This window comes from Trichechus manatus, unplaced genomic scaffold, assembly GCF_000243295.1.
Source record: "Trichechus manatus latirostris isolate Lorelei unplaced genomic scaffold, TriManLat1.0 scaffold00094, whole genome shotgun sequence".
Lineage (NCBI taxonomy): Eukaryota > Metazoa > Chordata > Mammalia > Sirenia > Trichechidae > Trichechus > Trichechus manatus.
The window spans coordinates 4411842-4436972 of record NW_004444030.1 but is presented as its reverse complement, the minus strand read 5'-3'; the positions used below and the strand labels follow the sequence as shown (position 1 = coordinate 4436972).

At 36.4% G+C, this 25131-nt stretch overlaps 1 protein-coding gene across 1 annotated transcript in view; it reads right to left on the bottom strand.

Moving 5' to 3' along the window:
* DDX10 (DEAD-box helicase 10) overlaps window positions 1–25131 on the bottom strand; it is a 305324-nt gene that overhangs the window by 88927 nt on the left and 191266 nt on the right. The window contains exon 16 of the mRNA XM_004382479.2: window positions 10797–10853. Coding sequence (XP_004382536.2) covers window positions 10797–10853 — 57 coding nt within the window. The remainder of the gene's footprint in view (window positions 1–10796; window positions 10854–25131) is intronic.

Here is a 25131-nt window from a genome sequence, read left to right as displayed (position 1 = left end):
GCCTATTTGGTTATAAAAGTTCATCCTACTGACAGTGAGGACTGCACTGGTACAAGTAAAGTGCTTAACATAGTACCTGGCACACACAAACAGACTAGTGAGAGATGCTCTTCTTATAAGCCCCAAAGGATTCAGATTTGTAAAATGTTAGTTAAATGACCATTTATCTTTGCCCATTAGAGTGTGCACAATAAGTAGTATAGCTTTCTTTTTTTGTAATAAAATCAAAAGTGCTCATACTAGAGTCCCTGATGGAGCACGAGAAAGTGGGGTGCAGAACTCAAATTCTACTAAAAAGACCAGACTTAATGGTTTGATTGAGATGGGAGGGACCCTGGAAGATGTGGCCCCCAGGCTCTCTGTTAGCCCAAAACTAAAACCATTCTGGAGGCCAACTCTTCAGACAAAGATTGGACTGGACTATGGGACATAAAATGATACTCGTGAAGAGTGTGCTTCTTAGCTCAAGTAGATACAAGAGATTAAATGAGCAGCTCTCGTTTGGAGGCGAGATGAGAAGGCAGAGAGGGTCAGGAGCTGGTTGAATGGACATGGGAAATCCGGGGTGGAAAGGAAGAGTGTGCTGCCACAGTATAGGGAGAGCAAGAAGGGTCACAAAATAATGTATGTATAAATTTTTGTATGAAAGACTAACTTGAACTGTAAACTTTCACTTAAAGCACAACAAAAAAAATTACTCTAAAAATAAAGTGCTAATACTAAAAGATTATGAACCTTTTTTAAAAAGGTATACAGCATTACACTTGGTAAAGTATAGGGTCAGTGAAAAAGAGGAAGACCATCAACAAGATGGATTGACACAGTGGCTGCAACAATGGGTTCAAGCATAACAACAATCATGAGGATGTTGCAGGATCAGACAGTGTTTCGTTCTGTGGTACACAGGGTCGCTATGAGTCGGAACCAACTCGATGATACCTAACAACAACAACAGGAATGTTTTTAAAAGATAGGGAAAACTTTCCTAACATAATCTAGCCAATACTTAAGAAACATTCACTTCAAAAACGAGCAGCTATGATGAGAAGTTGCAAACAGAAAAGAGAGTACTCAAACTCAAATCACTATGCAACACATGCTGAAGTTCCAAACTAAAGGGTAGCTATGTGGGGTTCTACTGTCACCTCAGCACAGATCCTCTGTGAGAGATTCAGCCAAGCACTCCTTCCTCCCATATATCTATATATCTGTGTATCTATATCTCTACCTATATACAACCCCTCAACTACCAAGTAGTCTTACAGCCAGTCTAACAGTTCTGCTTATAACTCCTGACCATCCCCAGTTGCTGATACTTATATGATGCAAAATAGAAGAAAGCTAAAATAGTTTATACACTCAAGAGAATTACAGTAGGTCTCTTGTTTCAGAAAAACAAAGAAAGCCAATTTAATAAAGCACAAGCAGAAAGAAATTTTTTAAAACTTAAAATTCTATTGAAAGCACTTGTTCAATGGCATCAAATGCAATATTCACCATAAAACTGTCAACAAAGAAATTTTAATAGGATTCACATTTTTGATCAATCAACAAATATTTATAAGCAAGGTACTAGATTATAAAGTATATCACAACTGTCATGTGGGTTAAGTTCCAAAGTCAAGAGGAAAGTGAAAATCAACGTGGTCAAATTACTCTCACACAAATGACCCATAAAAAATATGGTTTACATAGTTTTGTATATCCAACTACACTAAAGTCTGAGAAACACTGAGTTAGATAAAAAGAGAGAGGAAAGGAAAAGTAATATGCAGCTACTAGGACAGTTCATTCTTTAAGATAATTTATTCAATTCTGAAGGGGAAATAGGCTTTGTGAGGCCAAACAGGAGCACTCTCTCATGTGGTCCGCTAGTTCACTACAGTTTGCTAAGTCATCCTTATGTAAGTCCCTGGCATATAGCCACTACTGTCCACGGCCACTATAAAACCTCTGCAGGGTGCTGAGATCTGCTTTGGTCCTACAGCCACCCAGGAATGCCTCATATTTAAGTCTCCCTAATAAACTCTTCTGCTGCCACACTGGAGTTGCCTGCCTCTTTCTTTGGTCTCTTGGTGCCCTCCACTTTTGGAGGCAAATTTCACGTTACTGGTCCGTGCCTGGACAAATTCTTAACGAGTGGGGTTGGGTCAAGCATTCTAAAAGGATCCTGATGGCTGCAGAATTTACTCCATTCTTTTTTCATATTAAGACTCTATATCCTTAATACAAGTTAATGGGTTTGTTTGAAACTGTGATGAATAAAGATGAGGGAGGAGGAAAGCAGCGACTTAGGGAGGACTGGTTATGTTTGGTACATCTACAGTCTGGCAGAAATTTAAACACATATGATGTAACTCCATTATTGCCAGGTGTCCAGAAGCCTATCACTAACATAGAATTAATATGTAAAATGTTAATTTTAAGAATGAATGTAAATTAAAAAAATGAACATACATGCATTTCATTGACTCAAATAAATACTTATTGAGCATTTATTATGTGCCAGCTATGAAAAGACTCACTGGCTGCCCTTAACGAGTTTACAGTCTAGTGGTGACAGAGGCAATCACAATAAGTACCATGGCAGAACAATGTACAGAAACTACAGTGGAAGCAGAAAAGAAAAAAAATGCCTATATCAGTCTGAAAGAGGCAAGAAAGGCTTCAGAAAGGAAATACTGCTAGGAGGAAGAAGCAATGAAAGAGAGGACATCCTCTCCTAGGAAAAGCTTATGTAAAAATAAAGAGGTGTAAGAGAATATGGCAAGTTTAACTGACCTCCATGGACTATAAATAATGGTAAAATGTTTCACAGTATTTCACTCATACGTAAAAATCTGACTACTGGGATTAAAGTTTTACAGAAACCAATGGGAAACACAATATTATCTATTTGCCAATGGCTACAAAATTAACTGCTCTGTTTTTTTAATGCACCCATCTATAAAAGGGAACAAATTCTGGATAAGGAGAACAATTTCAGGAGAAAAAAAGTGTTTACTTGCAACTTTTTCTTTAACTTTTAAGAATCTCAAATGTGGATACTCTTGACTGCCTTAGAAATGAGGTGACAGTATGGACTAATGCTTAAGAGCCAAGGCTTTGGAGTCATATAAAACAGATTTAAGTTCTGGCTCTGACATGTTCTAGCAATGTGATCTTGGGAAAGTATTTGCAACATGATAAACAGTCAACAAATGTTAGTAGCTACTATTTTCATCCTGCTTTGCATTGGCTAATGTAAACTAATGTTTACAATGTTGCTATTACAATTCCTCTAGAGAAAAAGTGGATACTCTTTACACAATATTTTGCTAAACTTAAAATTGACATTTCCAATACTTCTCAGGTTACAATCTTTGATGAATGTTGGGATTGTTACTGAGAGTAGTATTAATAACTTCTTTTTGCTATATTTTTATGTGACCTCATAAACTGAATATACCTAATGAATCCCTAAAGTACATACAGTGTTCTTTGATATATTTCCCACATTACTATATGAGGGTATAAGCAGAACAAAAGGTACACACATAAGTGTCCAGAGTCCTGTGTTTTAGCCCAGTTCTATTCACTAAAGGCTTTCATTTCCACATCTACTAAATAATGATTTAGTGTATAGAAGTTTTATCTTTAAAAGTCCCTTTACATCATTCATTAATTCACCTACTGACTCACTAATTCACTCATATATTTACTAAGTGCTTATTATGAAGCAAGCAGAGTGACAGATGATAAGGATACAAAGAGGAACAAGGCTGAGAAGTGAGTAGGAGAGACCAACATGTATCTAAGTAAGTGCTGTAAACTATCAGAGATGCTCTATCCAGGAGACTAGAGGAGGAGTTACAAAAGCAGGTGTCAGTTATATCTGAAACCAAAAACCAAACCAAACTCGTTGTCATGGCATCAATTTCGACTCATAGCAACCTTTTCGGACAGATTAGAACTGCCCCATAAGATTTCCAAGACTGTAATCTTATGGAAGCAGACTGTCACATCTTTCTCCCATGGAGCATATGGAGGGTTCGAACCTCCGACCTTTCAGTTAGCGGCCTAGCGCTCAACCATTGTGCCGCCAGGACCTGAAAAATCTTCATAAAAGGGATAACCCTTAAGCTGAGTCTTAAAAGAACAGCAAGTATTCACTATAAGGATGGTTTCATGACTAGAGCTCTTCTCTCTCCCATAGTTAACATTAAATCTTCAGGGACTATAGAAGGACAGTTCTCTGACAAGGGAACACTGAAATCACCTCTTAAAGAATTTAGGACAGTTAAAATCTCAAACGTAGTAATCCCCCTCCTCTTCTTTATCACCCAAAAACCCACTGCTTTCGAGCCAATCCTGACTCATAGCCACCCTACAGGACAGAGTAGAATTGCCCCACAGGGTTTCCAAGGATCGGCTGGTGGATTCGAACTGCCGTCGTTTTGGTTAGCAGCCTAAGCTCTTAACCACCGGGTTACCAGGGCTCTCAGTCTTCATCACCAAAGAAAGAAAAACATAAACCACTACATTAGTCCCCAAGCAAAACAAACCAACACTAGCATCACCAGTGAAAGCTAAATTTACTTGGGCTTTCTAGTTACCTTAGGCAGACATTATAGGGAAAAGAGCAAGTCATCTAAAAGACTCGGAGTGTTGTTTATTAAAAAAGTAGAAGGGGAGGATAATGGGTCTTATTATAGCACTAAAACAAGTTATTATTTGAACAGTTCACTCTGAGAAACTGAATGACTCACTCAGGGCACCATTAAAAAAATGACTGTATCACTGTAGCAAATGGCACCCTGGAAGAGTTCAGTCCCTTCAATTTATTCTCAGGAAGCACCTCGCTTTCCTTGGGAATTGGGACTATAAACATACTTATGTTTCCATTATCTACTTTTTAATTTTATCCAAAGCAGTTTGGTTTAAAATAAACTTATCCTTTACAGCTCTAGAAATCCTAATCATATTAACAAGAAACAGACCAGTAAAATTTCAGTATTATAAAATGTCAAAAGGGAGGAGGGATACTCTATGAAAAATCTTAATTCGGTGCTAATCAATAAAGCATTATGAAAAATCAGTAAATGCAAAGGCTTTAAACATAGCAAGGTTAGGAATGACCATTACCAACATTTATTATTGTCCTATTCGAACTCCATAATGAGAGATAAAAATTTAGCAGATAAGCCCACAGTAAATGTGAGGAAAAAAGCAGTTACCCGCAAATGCTGAGAAAGGCTGAGGCCCTATATTAGGAATCGAGTTGTGTACAATCTGTACCTTTCTCTACATAGCTAAGATCAAGACTGCATGGGACCACACAAATGTAAACATGATATAAAGTGACTATGTAACATACAAAGTCCCTGGGTGGTATATACAGTTAACGCGCTCAGCTACTAACCAAAAAGTTGGAAGTGGAATCCACCCAGAGTCACCTCAAAAGAAAGGCCTGGTGATCTACTTCTGAAAAATTAGCCACTGAAACCCCTGTGGAGCACAGTTCTATTCTAGCACACATGGAGTTACCACGAGCTGGAGTCAACTCGACAACAACAGGTGTTTTATGCAAAGTATGCCCCTTCATTTTACACGTGTTGAGAAGAGGTCAGAAAGGAATATAAAGAGGCCAGGGTCACCCGGCAATGTAAAGGCTTTCCAGATTCCCAGTTCAGAGTTCTCGCTTTAATCCACGTTTCTGCTATTTGTAATTTTCTATGACTAGTCATTAGCCCATGTGCCATAGATGAAAACTGTTCTTGCAGGGAAAAGAATAAAAAATAAAAGAGGGAAAAAAGTAACATAAAGAAACCACATGGAGCTACAACAACAGCGAATTAGGATTCAGGGAACCAGGGTGCACATACCAATTTTGCCACCAAAGAAGTTGGTGCCATTGGGCAAGTCTTACTCCCTTATAGCCTTAATTTACTTGGGTATTTTTAAAATACTAAGTTTGAATGTATGCATGTTAAGTAGAACCATTTTTCAAAAACTTCCCTGGAAGCTCAATATAAGTACAGAAAAACTTGGAACTACTCTGGTTGAAGATAAAATGGGGAGCCTAGAGTCCTGCCCAAAAGACCCTGTCATCTCCTGGGGGCCTTTAAGTACCTCCGCAAACATCTAGGCCACTCAATGTATTATTGAAAACTATTGGAGTATATCAATGGATGTCATGCTTTCGAATTTCACGTACCAGTACAACTTCCAAAAAGATTCTGAAGGACTGACATAGGGTTTTTACTTCATCAAGTAATGTTTGTTTTGTTTCATTTTTTAATCTTCTACCAGGTACTATCACTATTATTTCATAAGTGAAAGGATATTTTAGCACCAAAAAAGTAGAAAAAACATAATATCAAAATGAATAAGTTTAGCTGTGTTTTATGAAATTACAGGTGGGCCAGAGAAAAAGTCATTATAGACCAGCAGATTAGGAAACCAGTCAACCAGTCCAGATCATCTCTCAAGTCTATTCAATTTCTAAAATTATACAACTTCTAGTTTTTTTTGAACCTCCCATCCTGAGAGGATTAGCCTCAAAACTACTTTTCTGTTAGCTGAGATCACTTTAGGTATACAAGAAACTTATTTCCTAAGACTACTATAGAGTTGCTACGAGCCAGAATCGACTCGACGGCAATGGGTTTGGTTTTTTTGAGCTTACTACTTCTTAAGTAAATGAATAAAGTACCCTAGGGTAATTAAAATAAAAAAGCAATGCAAAAAAATAGAAAAAGAAAACAAGTTAAAATTTGCAATCTTTATAAAATTTCAACTTCAAAACACATGACATCACTTTAATATAACCCCCACCAAAAAATACATAAAATCTATAACATATTCAAAGCAACACTTAACCTTTTTTTTTTTTTGTACTTTAGATAAAGGTTTACAGAGTAAATCAGTTTCTCATTAAACAATTAATACACATATTGTTTTGTGACATTGGTTGCCAACACCACGACATGGCAACATTCTCCCCTTCTCGACCTTGGGTTCCCCGTTACCTGCTTTCCTGCCCACTCCTGCCTTCTCATCCTTGCCCCTGGGCTGGTGTGCCCATTTACTCTTATTTTGTTTTATGGGCCTGTCTAATCTTTGGCTGAAGGGTGAACCTCAAGAGGGACTTCAATATTGAGTTAAAAGGGTGTCGGGGGCCACACTCTTGGGGTTTCTCCAGTCTCTGTCAGACTACTTGGTCTGGTCTTTTTTTGGCAACACTTAACTTTTCCTGTGTTTAAGTCTCTGAGCTGTTTCCTACTCTTTGCTCCTTCATACTAAGTGTTCAGTTCTATCAACCTAATACTTTTTTGTTTTAATAATTCTACTTTCTTTTCAAAAGCAGTATCATAGTGAGATGTTTCTAGGGATCTAGTTCAAATTTTAGTACACTGTTCCTTTTCTTTACATTTCTGCAAAGTCCTTCTAGCCACAGAGGTTAGTACGAATGCTTGCGTCCATCAAAGTAACATGAGGAAGTCAAGCCAGTAAAGAGGTGAAGCTGTATTTCCAGGACTATGTAACCTCTCTGAACCCAAAAAGCTATGTGGGTCTACTGATCATAGCTATTACTATTTTTTCGGATCTCAGTTTAAAATTTCTAAGTTACAAGAATGTACAACATGCTGTTAGAAAAAGCATAAGCAACTCTATTGCACAGTTAAAATATTTTTATGCTAAAGAAAGTTTTAATACCCAAAAAACACCAAACCTGTTGCCATCGAGTCAATTCCAACTCACAGCAACCCTATAGGACAGAATAGAATTCCCCCAAAGGGTTTCCAAGGAGCTGCTGGTGGATTCAAACTGCTGACCTTTTGGTTAGCAGCTGAGCTCTTAGCCACTGAGCCACCAGGGCTCCTTTAATACCCACGAGACCTAAATATCCCAAATCACTAAAATCTTGGGCACCCAGAAAACCTTCTTGAGAATTACAGCTTCAAGTTTCTCTCCCACTCCTGACACTGCACTTAACGTATCTCAGATTTTTTAACAAAAAGTTGTATCAAATTCCTGAAAGGCCCATTCCCATTTTATTTTACCCTACTCATACTTTAAAGTAATTTTTCTCCAAAAGACTTTCAATACGCCAGAGTAGAGATATTCACCAACCATCACTTATAAAATTGAAAACTCACATTATCATTAAGCCTTCTCTTTTCTAGGAAATAAAGATAATTCTATTAACTTTTCTTCAAGTGGTTTTTTCTCTAAAGTTACAAAAAAAATCTGTGTCCTCTATATTCTTCCTCATGTAATAAAACATGATTTCTTTTGAATGAAACACAGAACAAAGTAAAATGAGGCAGCTATGTGAGTTCTCTCTTTCTCACACTTTGAGTATCTATGCTAATCCTTAATACAAGTATAAATAGGTAAAACTACGGTTGCTGGCATATTGACTCTGCAAATACCATTTCGTCTGACCATTAAGAGAGCTTTTGGATATCTTCAAGGTTCACAGATTGAAAGTATGCTCTAGACCGAAACTGACCAAAGAACCTCACTTTGTCAAGCTTGGAAAATAAACAACTAACATTCACAAGTCACACAATGATGATGTTTAAAACAGAAGATTTAAGACAGGACAATTTTTACTCTAAAACTACCTAAGATGTAGTCACCATTTAAAGCACATGTGCACACGTGTGCAAGCACACACATGCATGTGCACGCACACACACACACACACACACACAGTAGAAACATCTGATAATTCACATCATAAATTTCTTCTTATGCATCAGACTTTGGGCCACTATCCCTTTACCCAGTCTCTCCAAATAATGTCTCCGAAGGCTGTTTCCAAAGAGGCACCTGAAAAGCCATAAGGGACTTCGTCCCCTGTCACTTTCATTTGAAAAGCTAGCTGCAAAAAGGTTGATTCAAGCCAATTCCTTGGGCTCCATCAGTCAGCCTGAACCTGTCACTGCTGTCAGCGTTTGGTATCTTGAAGAACATTTGGATCCCGGCTACAAACCATGCAGCGATATCCCTCTGGTAATAACATTCTTACAAGGGGCTGCCACCTCCGAGCACTCAGGCAGCAAGGGTTGTGAAATGAAGGTAGAGAAACTGTTCGGAGCAATAATAAAACACAGCCACTGTCTACTTAAAGCTCCTGGCTGAGCAGCAAAGCCATATCAGCTGCAGAGCCTCTTCTTTTTGTTCCTTGTACAATCCTTAGTGGTTATACAAAATGACACCTTCTCTTGACGAGAAAGTTGTCCTCCTTTCTTAGATGTCTGGAAACAGACAGACATAACAAATATGGGGGGGAGGCGGAAGTGAGCAGAGGGAAGGTCTTGGCTTGAGGAGTTCACTTTAGAAACCTGCCCCAATGGGAAAACCTGTTTTTGATGGCCTTTACAGTTTTTGCTTGTTTACTTGTTTATTTTTCCAGCTGACACAGTATTAAAACCAACCACACACACCAGTTTACAAAGAAATAAGATAAAAGGGATCCAAGGGTAGGCTTAACGGTGACAGCAATTTGTTAACAACTTAAACCACTATATAAGATCAAGTACACAGCATCCACAAGGATTAAAAAAAAAAGAAACCATATCACGAATGTACCCAAATGTGCATAAATGTACACAAAGGAAATACATTGACAGGACTTTCTTTTGGTTCCAGAATATCTTATTTTACAATTCTCATACGCAGAAACGAGAGCTTCTCAGTGAAATAAAATAGGTTTATTTTCAATACTGACCATGCAATATTTATAAACATCAAATACTTTCATAAGACTTAAGTCTTCTTAAAATTTCCCCACTACAGCCCCTAAGATCTAATTTCTATGCCACGGGGGTTCATGTCTGCATTTTAAAAGCATATGCAGAATCCACCACTCGTTTTAGCAGTCAGGCTGCACACGCTGTACTCTCGTTTTTGGGCACCTCTGAAGACAGAGTGGTATTTAATACTGAATATAAGCCATCTTTTCGTCTTACACTGCAGAGTAATTGCTTCCCACTTCAGAACTACAGCATGACTTACCATCTCAGACTTGCTCTCTAAGTGCTATGGCCACCATGGAGAAAAATGGCAAAGAACGTTATGGGCTTACTCAAGGGAATCAGATCTTTGCTAACTGCCAAAAAGAAATCATGGCTAGTCAGGCATAGCATAATGATATACAGCATGAGAAATGACATACGTTACTGGGCCCTGGCTCTAGGAAATCATTTCTACTAAATGTCCTCAGAATGTAGAAGCTGACCCCTTCTTAGTGTCAAATACACCAGATAAAAATTATAGCTACACATGGATAGTGTTTACAATTGTACACATGTACTCGAGGGAAAGTGTACATGTATATTTACTGAAAACTATTGTTTACAGAATACAGTGAAGGTGGGAGATACAGAGTGCTTTCTCCTAGATTCTAGAAACTGATCAGAAGCAATGCAATGCTTTCAGAGTTTCCTATTATCAAGTTGGGTTCACATAGGCTTTCCACCTGGTCTAAAGATAATACAGTTTAAAGTCCTATCAGGACTGGCTCACGGAGTCAACTGTTTTCCTGTATTTAACAGGCACAAAACAAAATGCAGAATGGTTCTGGGAAGTGTGGAGCAAAGTCCAATAAATAAATCCTTAGGCACTTTTCATCCTGCATCATAGAAGACACAAGTGAACACAAGAAAGAAAATAACAGGCACACATAGGCTTAAACTCAATTCAAATATCATGATGAACAAGTGAATATACATATTGAAAAGAAGTGTATTTAAATTTCAGTTCCACATTATAAACATTGTTCTGGTTAAAATGTAAAGCCTTACCTTTACTTGTCTCTTGTTGGCTTCTCTTCTGGCTTCCCTTTCTTTCAATCTTTTCTCCTACAAAAAAAGAAGAAAATTTAGTAACATATAAACTTCTTCTATATATTAGGTGTAAATCAGACTACACATTCATAACAGTTTTTTTTTTTAAAGCCAACTGATACGTGACATTCATTTTCAACAACATTTACTGAGCACTCATTATGGGCTTGGTATATGTACTCATAAGCATTAATTATATGTCAGATAGATCTAGAATCAAATCCTAGTTCTACCAAAGCTGTACAACTTGGGGCAATTTATTTATCTTCTCTAACACTCATTTTTCACATCTAAAAATGAAGCTGACACTTCATGAAGTTGACATAAGAATTATATAACATATATAAATGCAGACCACAATGTCTGACACGACTGGTAAACAATCAACGTTGGCTCGTAGATTAAAAAGAAGAAAAAAAAAAGAGAGACTGGCCCATTCCCCTTTTCCTCTATCTGAAAGCGGAATTTATGGAAGATATGAAATCATCATCCTTAGGGCTCTTAGGAAAGTGGCAATATTTTCTCAAACAAAAAAAGGAGTTAGTGATTCTGAAAAACAATGAGTTATCATTCTTACCAATCTCGTTATATTATTTAATCACCTTATAAATCATCCATTAGTTTCCCACTGATTGCAAAAAAAAGGCAGAAAATGCAACACTCAGGTTTTTAAAATATTTTATATAATTCTTTTTCTTGTTTAAAATATTAAAATTCAAAAGAAAATGACCTGGCTATAGTTGAAAACTCTTATTTTACTTAAGAAGTCTGTTTTTCCCTTAAAGTGCTAAAACAGCAAAAACGTTATTCACAGACCAAAGTTCATAGCTGACAATTTATATGCTTTTTAAAGTTTTAATGAAGTAGTATGTCAATGTAAAAAGAGAATAGAAAATAAATATTAAAAAAAAATTTTTTTTAATTGTACTTTAGATGAATGTTTACAGAGTAAACTAGCTTCTTATTAACCAGTTAATACACATATTATTTTGTGACACTGGTTGCCAACCCCACGACATGTGAACACTCACCCCTTCTCGACCTTGGGTTCCCTGTTACCAGCTCTCCTGTCCCCTCCTGCCTTCTAGTCCTTGCCTCTGGGCTGGTGTGCCCCTTTAGTCTCGTTTTGTTTTATGGGGCAGTCTAATCTTTGGCTGAAGGGTGAACCTCAGGAGTGACTTCATTACTGAGCTAAAACGGTGTCTGAGGGCCATACTCTCGGGCTTTCTCCAGTCTCTGTCAGACCACTAAGTCTGGTCTTTTTTTTTTTTTTTTTTTGTGTTAGAATTTTATTTTACATTTTTCTCCAGCTCTGTCCAGGAACCTCTATTGTGATCCCTGTCAGAGCAGTCGGTGGTGGTAGCCGGGCACCATCGCAAATACATTTCTTTTCATGAAGTAATATGAAGCTGGAACCATGATTCTCTATTACATTAAACATCCATTAACATGAGAGTGAACAAGTGTTCTAAGTCTGGTCTCTATAAAATTACCATTATACTTTATCTATGCATGGCTTTCTCCAGATTCAAAAACCAATTCTGATATAAGCTCTGAGACAGGCCTGAGGCTGCTCTGTTGCTTACAGCATTGAGAAAGACAGGCAATTGCTACCATTCACCATGCCTGGGTTTATAGGCTGTTCTATGGTGAAGTGAGAATATAAATATTAAACATCTCAAGGAGGTTAAACACTAATTAATGCAAAGAGGAGGGCAGCCCACAGAGTTTGCAGATTCAGTTTCTATATCTTCAGATTGCACAGCAGGAAAGCTAAATTCTAAGAGAAATTAACAAAAATTCCAATTCACATGGCAACTATGACTGTATCACACCCCTAAGTAATGCATAATGTTACATTATGTTGTTTCTGTGATTACTGATCTTTTTCTTCCCTAGCTTTGGAGAAAATGGGTATTACGTTGACTTCCAAATAAAACATACAACTAGCAGGGTAATTAACTTAAACAATGTGCACTTATGCAAGAGGAACGTTCTGAAGATTACTTGGAAGTTCCACGACCAAGGTAAGAGGAAAGAAAAGAAAAGGGACAAAGAAATAATAATGGGTGACAGAAGATTCATTTTCCAACAAATAATGTATCCAGGTTACCTGAAATGGTTAGATATGTAGAATAAATCCTAAATATGTGTATGTATGTTAAGGGATGGAAGTGAAGTGGTTTATATATTTCTAAGTAGGAAATCAAATGAGCCTTGATACCATCAATCAAATACTAGAAAATAAAACAATTATTTATGTCTTCTCTATTAAGTAGAATTATAATTATGCCAATTCCATTTTATTATAACTAGTCCCCTAAAATCTTAATTTGCAATGGTAGGCATAATTTGTTAAAAATTCAAAATAGAAAGGTCTAGGTTGAAGAGCTATTTGAATCTGAAGATTGTTATTTGCATTTCTAAGTTATCTTTAGCTTAAAGTAAGTTTATTTCATTTGAATTATTTATTATATTCAGATTAACTGTTTGGTTGTTGAAGTACATAGAGCTGATGAATTTGTTCTATGGTTATTCTGCCTCCTTCCAAAAAGATGTACAACTTCTTCAATCAATTTAAGACAAGGAATCCATTTATATCAGTGATTTCCACACCTAGCAGATTAAGCCAATGTGAAAATGAACAAATTGGGGGTGGGGGTTAATTGATAATAGTATGCAGGAATATATTTTTTGCATAACCTTGGGTCAGAATGCTTTTTCAAGGTATTATACATATTTTAAGGTTCTTCCAGTCTGACATTCTATGGAAAGAAATGCTTATTTCTATTTGAAATTGTGTATAGCACTTACCATCTATAATACAATCATGTCTTCTACAGCTAGAATCTGAGTTCCTTTAAAACTCTCATTCATTTAACTAACACTTACTAAAATCCTACATGTGCCAGACATAGTTCCAGCACTGAAATAAAAAGTTAAGACAGAAATACCTTACTCTACACAGAGAAACAAAAATGGAAAAAATTACAACTCAATACCGTTCAAAACAGAGGCTATAAACAACGTACCATGGGAACACACAGAGGACAGGGGTGAGAGGGATGTCTAGGACCAGTGCATGATATATTCTGAGGTATGTTCTAAAAAAGAGCTTAAACTACATTTTGTTAGCATACAGACATCCTCATCCATCCCAAACCACACTCTTGGCATGCTGTTCAGAAATGCCTATAGAGTAAGAACAGCGATGCAGCTTTTTGACCATCTGTTGTGGAACACCAAAAAGGTCATGTTAAAATATCTAGTTTTAGAATAATATGACAGTGTCACATCATATCACTAGCATGTCTTAATCATTCCTGCAATCATATTATGAAAAACAGTGCCTAGTTTATGATAGGCGTCAGTATTTACGGAATAAACATAAGAGTAGAAAGATAATGGAGGAAAAGCTTCATCTTAATTTCTTTACTTTTCTCTATTGTCTCATCTATTTCAGCCATGTACACTTGGATATAGAATCCTGTATAGAATAAGTATTTAAAAAGTGAATGCTTGATTTTGTCGGGGAAATTCTGGCCACGTCCAAATCAGTCAGACCTCTTACTCTTCCAATGCATTAAGTCATGAAGATTCCACATATTCTTATACCATGTCACCAATAAAAAGTAAGACATTTTTGTAATACACTGCCATTTCCAATAACTACAGATCTAGAGTCCTCCCTGCCACTAAGTAAGCCAGTGTAAAAGGGAAGAATCTGGAGACAAAGTAGAACCACAAACAAAACACATACAGTTTCACCAGCATTCACATCTCAGCTCTACTACTCATGATCTGAGCACTCTTGACAACTGCCTGTGGTTCAGTTTCCTCATCATACATAACTTAACACTGTAGCTGTAGAAACTAAAAACAAGATGGAGTCACTTATGCCAAGCCTGGACGAACATGCCAATGCCTTGTTTCACAGGGCAAAAGTTTACAACAACAAGTAACCTGGCTTTTAGAGTAAACAGCTACCTTGCTTCTTTAGATGTATATGTAACCAACATCCTGCGTCTTTAGCTCCTATATCCCAGACAAACCAACACCTAGCCACCTGGAAACCTGTGTCATCTGTCTTCTTAGCAAAACTGACATTTCCAAAGAAAGGACTTCAAGGGATATTTTGATGAATAGCTGAAAGATTGATTGAAACAGCCTGGACTTCCCTGACTTTCTTTGTTACTCAGATTTTAAAACCCCAATACTACCCCATTTCTTTGCCAACACTGTCTCATGCTGTGTGTTGCGTGATTTCCAAATTGTATGATCAACTAATACATCTCTAACACTGTTTTCACTTTGCTTCTGCTCTTAGAAATTCTCTGACAACACATAAGATTACTACAGGGATTTAAAAAGCTTAATCATATTACTTAGAACAGTAGTTAGGCACAATAGTAAGTCCTTAATAAAATATTAGCTGTTATTATAATACTGCAGGGTGCTGTATATTATTAATTATATTTAGCTGTGCTATGTTTGAATTTTTAAAGGTATGTAAATTATGTCATTATCAAGGTAAAAAGGTCCTACAGCACGCAGTTCATCTTATTTATTAATTTAACTCTCTGTCTACATTATATAGACAGTATAAGTTCAATTAATACTTGCTGGCTACGACTCATTACACAACACTAAAAGAAAAGTCACAATCATCACTACTCCTTACACATATATGTTGTTGTTGTGTGCTAACGAGTTGATTCCAACTCACAGAGATCATATAAACCAAACTCGTTGCCGTCGAGTCAATTCCAATTCATAGGGACCCTATAGGAGAGAGTAAAACTACTTTATAGGGTTTCCAAGGACTGGCTGGTGGATTTGAACTGCCGATCTTCTGGTTAGCAGTTGTAATGCTTAACCACGGCAACCACAGAGGATGTCATAATTTACAAAGAGCTTTTTGCAAGTGCATGCCATTCTCTTTCACACTGCTTTGCTTTTGGCATGCTGTTATTCCCTGCACAGATATCGTCAATCCCCAACATTTTAAAATTCTACCCCTCTTCTAAGATCCAAAACAAATATCAACTCCTCTGTGAAGAACTTCCTAGTCCCACTGGCAAATCTAGTAAGTCACCACTCTAAGTTTCCTTAGTACTTTCTTCTTTTTACTAATCACTACATAATACCAAAATGACATGCAGGCTGGCATAGTGATTAAGAGCACAGCCTCCAGAGCAATATTGCCTAGATTCACATCCTGATTCTGCCACTTACTAAACATAACTTAATTGCCACGGAGTCAATTCTGACTCACAGTGACTCTACAGGACAGAAGAGAACTGCCCCATAGGGTTTACAAGGCTGTAATCTTTTACAGAAGCAGACTGCCATATCCTTCTCCCATGGAGCAGCTGATGGGTTTGAATTGCTAACCTTTTTGGTTAGCAGCCAAGTGCTTAACCACATACTCCTGGGCAAGTTACTTAACCTCTCTGAACAATGGGGATAATAATAATACCTACTCAACGGCACCTACCAACAATAACAATCCCATAAAATGGTTATGAGGATTAAATAAATAGATGAAAAACATTTGGAAGAATGCCTAGTATATAGTAAATGCTCATTAAATGTTAGCTATATTAGCTATTATTATCACATCATTTTTCATGATTTTAATATTTTATCATATCACACAAACAGCTTATCTGTTTATGTACGTATCCAGGTAACTGTTAAAGCACTTATCATAGTATCAACAGTACTGTTTGCATACTAGGTGGGGAACTACTTGAAGCCAAGAGCTTGATATCATTTATCTTTGTGTACTTTGAACCTATGTACCTATCCTGGTAACTGTTAAAGCACTTATCATAGTATCAACAGTACTGTTTGCATACTAGATGGGGAACTACTTGAAGCCAAGAGCTTGATATCATTTATCTTTGTGTACTTTGAACCTAGCCCCTACGTCACAAATGACCTATGAATGTTTATGGGAAGGAAGGAAAAGAAGAGGAAGAGAGGGAGGAATTTTACATTTCTCACATGAAGAAACAAAAATTCAAAGGTTTTGACTTGCTCATTACTAAACAGCTTAGTATGTGGCACAGACTGATCTCAAACCTGGGCCTTCAGGTACCAAGTATAGTGTTCTTTCCAATATATTCTAGTAAAAATAAAATTAAGATGTTAGACTTTGAAGGTTAAGTATTAGCAGATGAGACTTTAATAACAGAAGATCTACTATTATTTTAGCAAGGAGCTGTATAATGCAATAGTAATCAAACCCTATTTCTGAATTGGCTCTCTAATGAGACTGTGAGAGACATTCTGCCACTAAGATAGAATAATCTCAGTATTTCCTCAATTTGTGGGAAAAAATAAGTGCATGGATGGCAATTTCTAAACACTTTTGCACCCAAATTTTTCAAAAACAGTGGCACTAATTACCAATTTTCTATGAGCATTAGCAGAAGACAAAATAAATGAAAGTAGCAGAATATTGTTAAAGAAAAAATAAGGAACAACTGATTTTAATTATAATTAGTTTGAGGGCTTCTTGTAGTTCGTGGCTGCACATATTTATAATTTTATCTCTTCTCTCTTTTACACAGATACATTATAGTCCTATTTTCTACAAAAAGTTTTCCTGTCTTGAATACTGAAATTAAACATACACATATTTTATGTTATTTCAGAAAGATCACAATGACTTTTAAGTGTTGTGCTGCTGAAACTAATTTTTTTTTTAATTACAGCTATATAAAACATCAAGTAGCTACAAGGAACAATAAAATTGTACCTTTATAAAAATTTATCTATCAGCACATTATTTTCTTACCAACAAAAACAGCTCTGAATTATTGAGTACCAACAGTGCGCTAGGCATTTTACATTTTATCTTTTTAAATCTACATAGGAAAACTTTTTAAGTAAGCTTTATTATGCCTATTTTACAGATGAAAAATTGGGGGTCAAAGTGGTTAAGTGACTTGCCTTATGTCACACAGCCAGTAAGGGACGAAACTGGGACTAAAACTGGGTCTGTGGAACCAATGTCCTCACTCCCTCAACTTCAGCACACTACCACACCCCTTACTTCTCCATTATAAAGTCTATGTAGCTCTGCAGCTTTATAAGTAGTGTTTTTGTGTTATAAAATGCTTTAGACAAATAAGGCTGCATTTTTCTTTATGATTAAAATGGTCTGCTACTGTATAGGTCTTTTCAATCTGAAAGCATTTCCTGGACACTACTTAATTAATTTTTGTCTTCTGTGCAAAAGAAACAGATAATTAACCACATTTTACAGTCACACAAATTTTTGTTGTAATTAATCGATAACTGGCTTCTCCCAACACATTAGAGAATATGAAAATGATACTTCAAAGTTCCAAAGAATAACCTCGATATGTTCATCAGAAACAGCCTTTCCATCCAAGTAAACATAAAAATCTCTACCCTGTGGCTTTTCATGTAGCCATTTTAATCACAGCAGAAAAAAATACACTGGCAATTTTCTACTACTCCTGAATCCCAGTAAATTCCTTACGGTCACTAAAAGACAGTTAAATTTTCAGATTTAAATTGGTTATTGAATCCACAAAAGGCAGTGATGGTTCAGTGGCAGAATTCTTGCCTTCCATGCAGACACCCCGGTCTGACTCCCAGACAACACACCTCATGCAGAGCCACCACTTGTCTGTCAGTGGAGGCTTGAGTGTTGTATGATGCTCAACAGGTTTCAGTAGATCTTTCAGACTAAGGCCTAGCAAGAAACTTCTGAAAAAATCAGCCAGTGAAAACCCTATTAATCATAACAGTCTGATCCCTTTGTTCATGGGGTCGTCATAAGTCAGGGGCCAACTCAGACAGCAGCTAATAGCAACATCATCAGAATTCACATGTACACACCAATGGGAAAGATTTCTGCCATAAGTCTCAAATGGATGAGGAACCATCAAAGACTTTAAAACATGACGTGAACACAGCCAGGCCATAAAACTGAAGGAAGACACATTTCCAATACCGGGTGAAATAAAAAGGGAAATAATTTGAAGTAAACCATTAGAAAACCTTTCTTATCCTAAAAAACTATGTTATCACTGTCTGAAATGGAGGCAAAAGAGTAAACATTAGTCTTCAAACACAGGCACAGAAGAACAAGAACTAGAATTATGATAACCCACAATCTGGGAGATGGATATAGGGAAGAAAGAACATTTTTCTTTGCTAAGCCAGGTAAAAAGCAATTTTTTTTTTTTTTAAAGAAGATAGATGAATGATAGCTGCTATAAATGGCAAAGCATAAAGATAAAAGGCTGCAGTGCAATGACTTGAGCCTATAATTTTATTCAATTATAAAATATAATTGAATTTTATTAGATTCAGTAAATGAGGTGGGTTTTTCTCTTAATTTTACACAGTTTGAATGTTTTAAATCCTTTATTTTCCTATTTCATTTTTGAGGGCAGATCGGTACCAAAACTATTTTACGCCACAGAAAAAGAAGGCAAAATTTTATCTTTAGTTCTGCCATGCTACAAATGATTAAGTATAAGGACAGCATGAAATTCAATAATGAAAATCAAATTCACAAGAGACAGAAAATTACATTTCAAGGTACAAAATACTCCTTTTATAGATGTTATTATATTTCTTTTGGCTTCTCACACATGGTTCGTCCTTAGCTTTCAGGAAAAAAAGTGCTATGAAATAGGAATTTCATCAGCAGTCAGGACCATGTATTTAAACATTTTTCATTCTATGGTGATACTTGGAAATTTGTTGATTTGGAAATACAACTCATATTTTTCAGGAGGTAGGAGAAGCATAATCCACTTAAACATGGCTCAGGAAACTGTGACAGCTTGGTAAGGAACCAAGTCCCCAGCTGTCACATAGGGAAGAAGTGGACATCTATCCTTGTTTCAGTATTGTAGGAACTTCTTTTGCAAAGAATAAAATTGAGTCAACAATAAAATTGGGATTAAAAGAATAATTTCAAAAATTTCAGATCCAGAAAATACCTCCTGCCCCTCCACAAGAACAAACTCCCAGTAAAGCCTAAATCCCTCCCAGGAACTCAGAACACAAGGTCCTGTGATCTTTTGCCTAGTCTACAGAGCTTGGTTTGAACAATATAAAAAATGGTGTCTTCTATATATCAGTAACAACTGAAACAGGATATGAAGACAGACAGAAAAACAGATTAACAAGGAAACACTGACTCACTAATTAATTCTTTCAAATATTTACTGAGCAACAATGTGCCAGGCTCTGTGATAGGCTCTGGGTAGTGATGAGCATCATAGTTCAGCCTCTAGTGGTCTTTGTAGTCTATGACCTGATCCTGTCAGTCCCCTTAATTCCATTAGGACCATACTCTGCTCCCAGCTCCTAACCTGACTCTTCCAATAGCTATTCACCATCAATCTTCCAACCACTCTCTCTCTCAAATACCACATGGTATTTTTCGTTTAAAATTAAAAAAAAGATCCTGTTTAATGAGGAACTATTTGTCCTGTAAACCTTCACCTGAAGTACAATAAAAAAAACTTTTTTAAAAATCCCATAAACCAAAGAACTTCAGGTTTAAGGAACAATAAAAACAGAGGAAATAGCAGTCAAAGACTTGCCATACAGTTGATGGATAAGATCTATGCAATTTTGAGTATTTATCTCATTTTTGATGCTGGACATGGAGAAGGACTCAAGCATGTCATTAGATGCTATAAGCTTATGTGAATAAGAATAGAACCCTCCCACGCAGACATCACCAAACTATAAAGCAAAGGTTTTACAGTGACAGGCTGGCTCCTTTTTATAATAAACCTGGCTTTGAGGAAGGGTTGCAATGTTGGGGATGGTGGTGTTTTATATACAAATGGATCCGCTTACGTACATAAACTTTACTCATAATGTCCATTTTAGAATTGGGCACCAGATGTTTTTACTACCTCGCCCTTATGATGACATTTTTTACCTTAGTAAAATTTCCTAAGGCCATGTGAGCAAGACGACATTACCTTAGACTCTATGGCCAGTTACTGAAAAATGGATTACGGTACTAGTAACTGTATAGATACTCAATGGACATTCAGCAAAAGGTATTACTAGTTTGGGGTCCCAGCCTATACTATCAGCTATAACCCTTATTTTATTCGTACTCGAGATCACTGATCTTGCTCTTGAATCATGAACAATTTCCATTATTTATTTGCCATTACATCTTCAAAACACTCCACCACTTTCCTTTCTTCCTCTATTCACTTGTTTCATCATCCTCTGCCTTGTTATTTATTGTTTCAAAGTTCCTTTGATGTAAGAGAATGTCTGTTGGCTTCAGACAGGTAGCAATATACCTTAATAGGTAAAAACAAAGTCTATAGAGTAACAGGAGTCTCTGGGTGGTGCAAATGATTAAGTGTTCAACTACTAGCCGAAAGGTTGGTGGTTCGAACCCACCCAGAGGCTCACTGGAAGATAAGCCCAGCGATTTGCTTCCACAAGGTCATACCCTTGAAAACCCTATGGAGCAGTGCTACTCTGCACACATGGGGTTGCCGTGAGTCGTCATCGACTGGACTACAACTAACTTGAGAACAACAATAAAGTAACAACAAGCTTGGTAAGAGTCCAAGGGCTGCGATTTACAAGCTGTGAGGCCTTGGATAAATTACCTGACCGTTCTAAGTCTTAGTTTTATCATCTGTAAAATAAGGCTAGCTCACTTATTTCAGAAGTTAACTGTTAGTATGTAATACAACAGTACATTTAAGGTGCTTAGTGTAGGACACAGTTAAATAACTGCTACTGGCTGTTATTATTGATATTATTATTACTATTCCTACCAGCCTAATTACCGCTTCTCTCTTTCTTGACTATCAATCACATGAATTTATGTTTAAGACGCTTGGATTACAGGCCAACTCAATTCTATGTCAATAACAACAACACAAACAAAATAGTTTTTTTTTTTAAATGTCCCTTTGTTTCTAACTTTCTAATGCTCATGCTTATAGTAAGTAAAATCTAGAGCAATGCTGTACCTTCTATGCAAGCAGTCCCGAGCTACATCTAGACATGGTTATGTTATCTAAATACACAATCAGATATGGCTAAAGCACTCAAAACAAATTTCAAGGGAATATCTGTTACAGCAGATATTATCACCCTAAATACAAGCAATCTTTCAGAGCTGAGAATGATGACACTTAACACAGAACAGATTTTCATTCCATTGAATTAAAAACCTTTCAATGATGTGATCCATAGCCCATCTTTCACAAGTCTGACTGAATTGTCAGAAATAAAGTGCTTTCATGCAAGAGTAGTGCTTTGCCTTTACAATTTACTAATTTATTAACGTTTTCACATGCTCAAATGATAGCTTTTGCTATAATTTTACTTCTGATGAATGTTTTCAAGAGGTTCAGCAGAGACAATAAAAGGATCAGGCCTAGTTAAGCACAGCTACCTATAAATCCCAGGCAAAGCTGGAGAGCAGATGGTCTCAGAAGAAAATGGTGGATAAAGGATACCATGAAGACTAGTGAAAAGCAAATAAAGATGCTCTCTGAGTGACCGAAAGCAGTCCCAGAAGGGCCCGAGGGCCACAAAATGAGTAGCTATGAGTTTCAACAAGTGGGCAGCAGAGTTCTACTCCCCATGGTACCATGAATGTATACAGTGGGTTTTTTGTTTTGTTTTTGCTATAAATTCTTTATAGTTCAGTTTCTAAATCTTTAAGACAAGGGTATTTACTTGGGTTACAGTAAAAATCATACAGCTTTCAGAACTCGGTAGATAAAAATATGAGTCAAGGACGACAGTAACGCTGTGGAGGAAAAACAGGTGGGACTAAATGAATACTTAAATCCCATATTAAAAAGACTGAGTGCATATCCAGATCTCAGCAGTGCGAAGCTTTTAATTTTAAACAGCAGGGGTAAACAACTACTTTAGAAACAGTAATTATTAAAAACAGAATTTAATTATTAGGACTAAATTCACTTATATATCAAATATACCACCCTTTTAATACAAAAAATATGACGATGAAATATTTTAAACAGGCTGGGAAAAAAATTCCAAAGCTTTATGAAAACTTCTAAAATTGACATACGTTTTTTAAAATACCATATATATCAAGTACAGAATTAGGCAATAGGTTTTACAGAGTTTTCTTATGACATGCAAAATTATTTCAGGCACATCCCTTATTCATAACTTTGTGTCAAATGTCTCTTCACCTTTTTCTATCTTCATGAAGTAAAGCTTATTCCTAGGACCTAAAGTTAGTATTTTAAATGTTCTTTGGGGACACAGAATTCTTCTCAGTATGCTTTTATGAAAGTAACAAAATTATGAGCAACAGCCTCAAAGGGAAACATCTGCCCTAGGCAAAACGTGCTAGAAGAACTAAGAAGTGTCATTAGCATAAAAAATGTACTCAATAAGGAAAACAATATGATTTCAAAAGCAATAATGCATTCAGGTAAAGCAATTGATTAATACAAATTATCATTTGAAGTATTAATAGTATATTTAGAGCCCTGTTGGCATAGTGGTTAAGAGCTCAGGCTACTAAGCAAAAGGCTGGCAGTTTGAATCCACCAACCACTCCCTGGAAACCCTATGGGACAGTTCTACTCTGTGCTATAGGGTCGCTATGAGTCGGAATTGACTCAATGGCAATGGGTTTGGTCTTTTTTTTTTTTTTTTTTTTTTAGTTTTTATAGTAAAATTTTAGTAGCCATTGGAAAATAACTGAGCAAGAGAAGTCTTATCAAGTAAAGCAACGAACCTGATTTGTCAAGAGGGAAAATTAAAACTCAAAATTCCATTTTTCAAGCAGTGGAAAAATTAAAACTTAAAATTCCATTTTCAAACAGCAAAGGATGATTTTATTCCCATGTCTTACCTAGATCCACAGAGCCAAAAGGATCTTTCTGATCATCTGGTATTAAACCCCCATTCCCACTCCCTCATTTTTCAGATGAGGAAAGTATAGTCCATACTGGTGACCAGTCCTCCAACCTGGAGTAGGTAATGCCAAACTCAGAGCTCAAATGCAGGTATTCTGCCTTATAAGCCAGCACTCTATTTCTACCAAACACTACTGCTTCACTGTGCCAAAATTTAAAACTTGCTATTTTAAAATATTCCATCTGTGTCATCTGTGCAAAACTCCAATACATTCAGTTTGGTACATAATTGATTTGAGCACCTGTATTGTATTTTATATATGCTATTATCTTAAGCTTACTAATTCCAAAGTGCTCACAAAATGTATAATTTTCTCTAATTTGATACACATGCATACACAAATACATAATAATAATCTCATTGATGAAAATACCAAGAAAGCAATCATGTGAGACTCGGGTAGCATATATATGAAAGTTGAACAGAGAGAAGACTTTTAGGGTTACCTAATTTATTTTCTAGTTATTTCCTTGTGCTTTTTCAGGCTACGGAATATTCTCAACCTTCTGTTTCGAAGGTATGCCACGGTCTGCCTTGCGCAGAATACATATATTTTATGTAAAATAACAAATTTTGACTTGTTTTTTAAAAATCTTCTGAGTTCAAAACCAAGAGTTATGTGAAGTTCATTTGGTTTCTCACAATTATGTCCATTCAAAACTGCTCACTGTTGCAACAATCACAGAGCTGGTTTTAAGATGTATGCTAACTTCTAACATTGTGCAAAGAAAAGAAAACAAATTATGTAAAAGCTCAAAAATACATATACAACCCTTTGTGTAAGGGGAGAAAATAATAAGAAAGGGAGAAAAATAGTTCCAGTTGCACAAAAAACTGGAAGTATACATAAAAAACTAATAAAAGTAGTTACTTATAGGGATGGCAAGATAATAATAAAGGTAGGTAAGTGCAGAAGCAAGACCTGTCGATGTATAACTATTTTATCATCTTGATTTTAGAAGCCTATGAATCCTTTCCAAATTTTTTAATTTAATGTAAAAATATCGGTGCAAAAAACCTTTTGTGCAATGATAGCATACTTCGTTATCTATGGCTTAATTATAACCTTCCTGAGCACAGAGGGACCTATGTATTTTAAATATTCTATCTTCACAGCAGAAACCCTGGTGGTGTAGTGGTTAAGAGCTACAGCTACTAACCGAAGGTCGGCAGCTCAAATCCACCAGGCGCTCCTTGGAAACCCTATGGGACAGTTCTACTCTGTCCTATAGGGTTGCTATGAGTTGGAATCAACTCCACAGCAACAGGTTTATCTCTACAGCCTAGGGCAGAGCCTACGACGCACACAGTATGTAATAAATGAACACTTAACTAATCT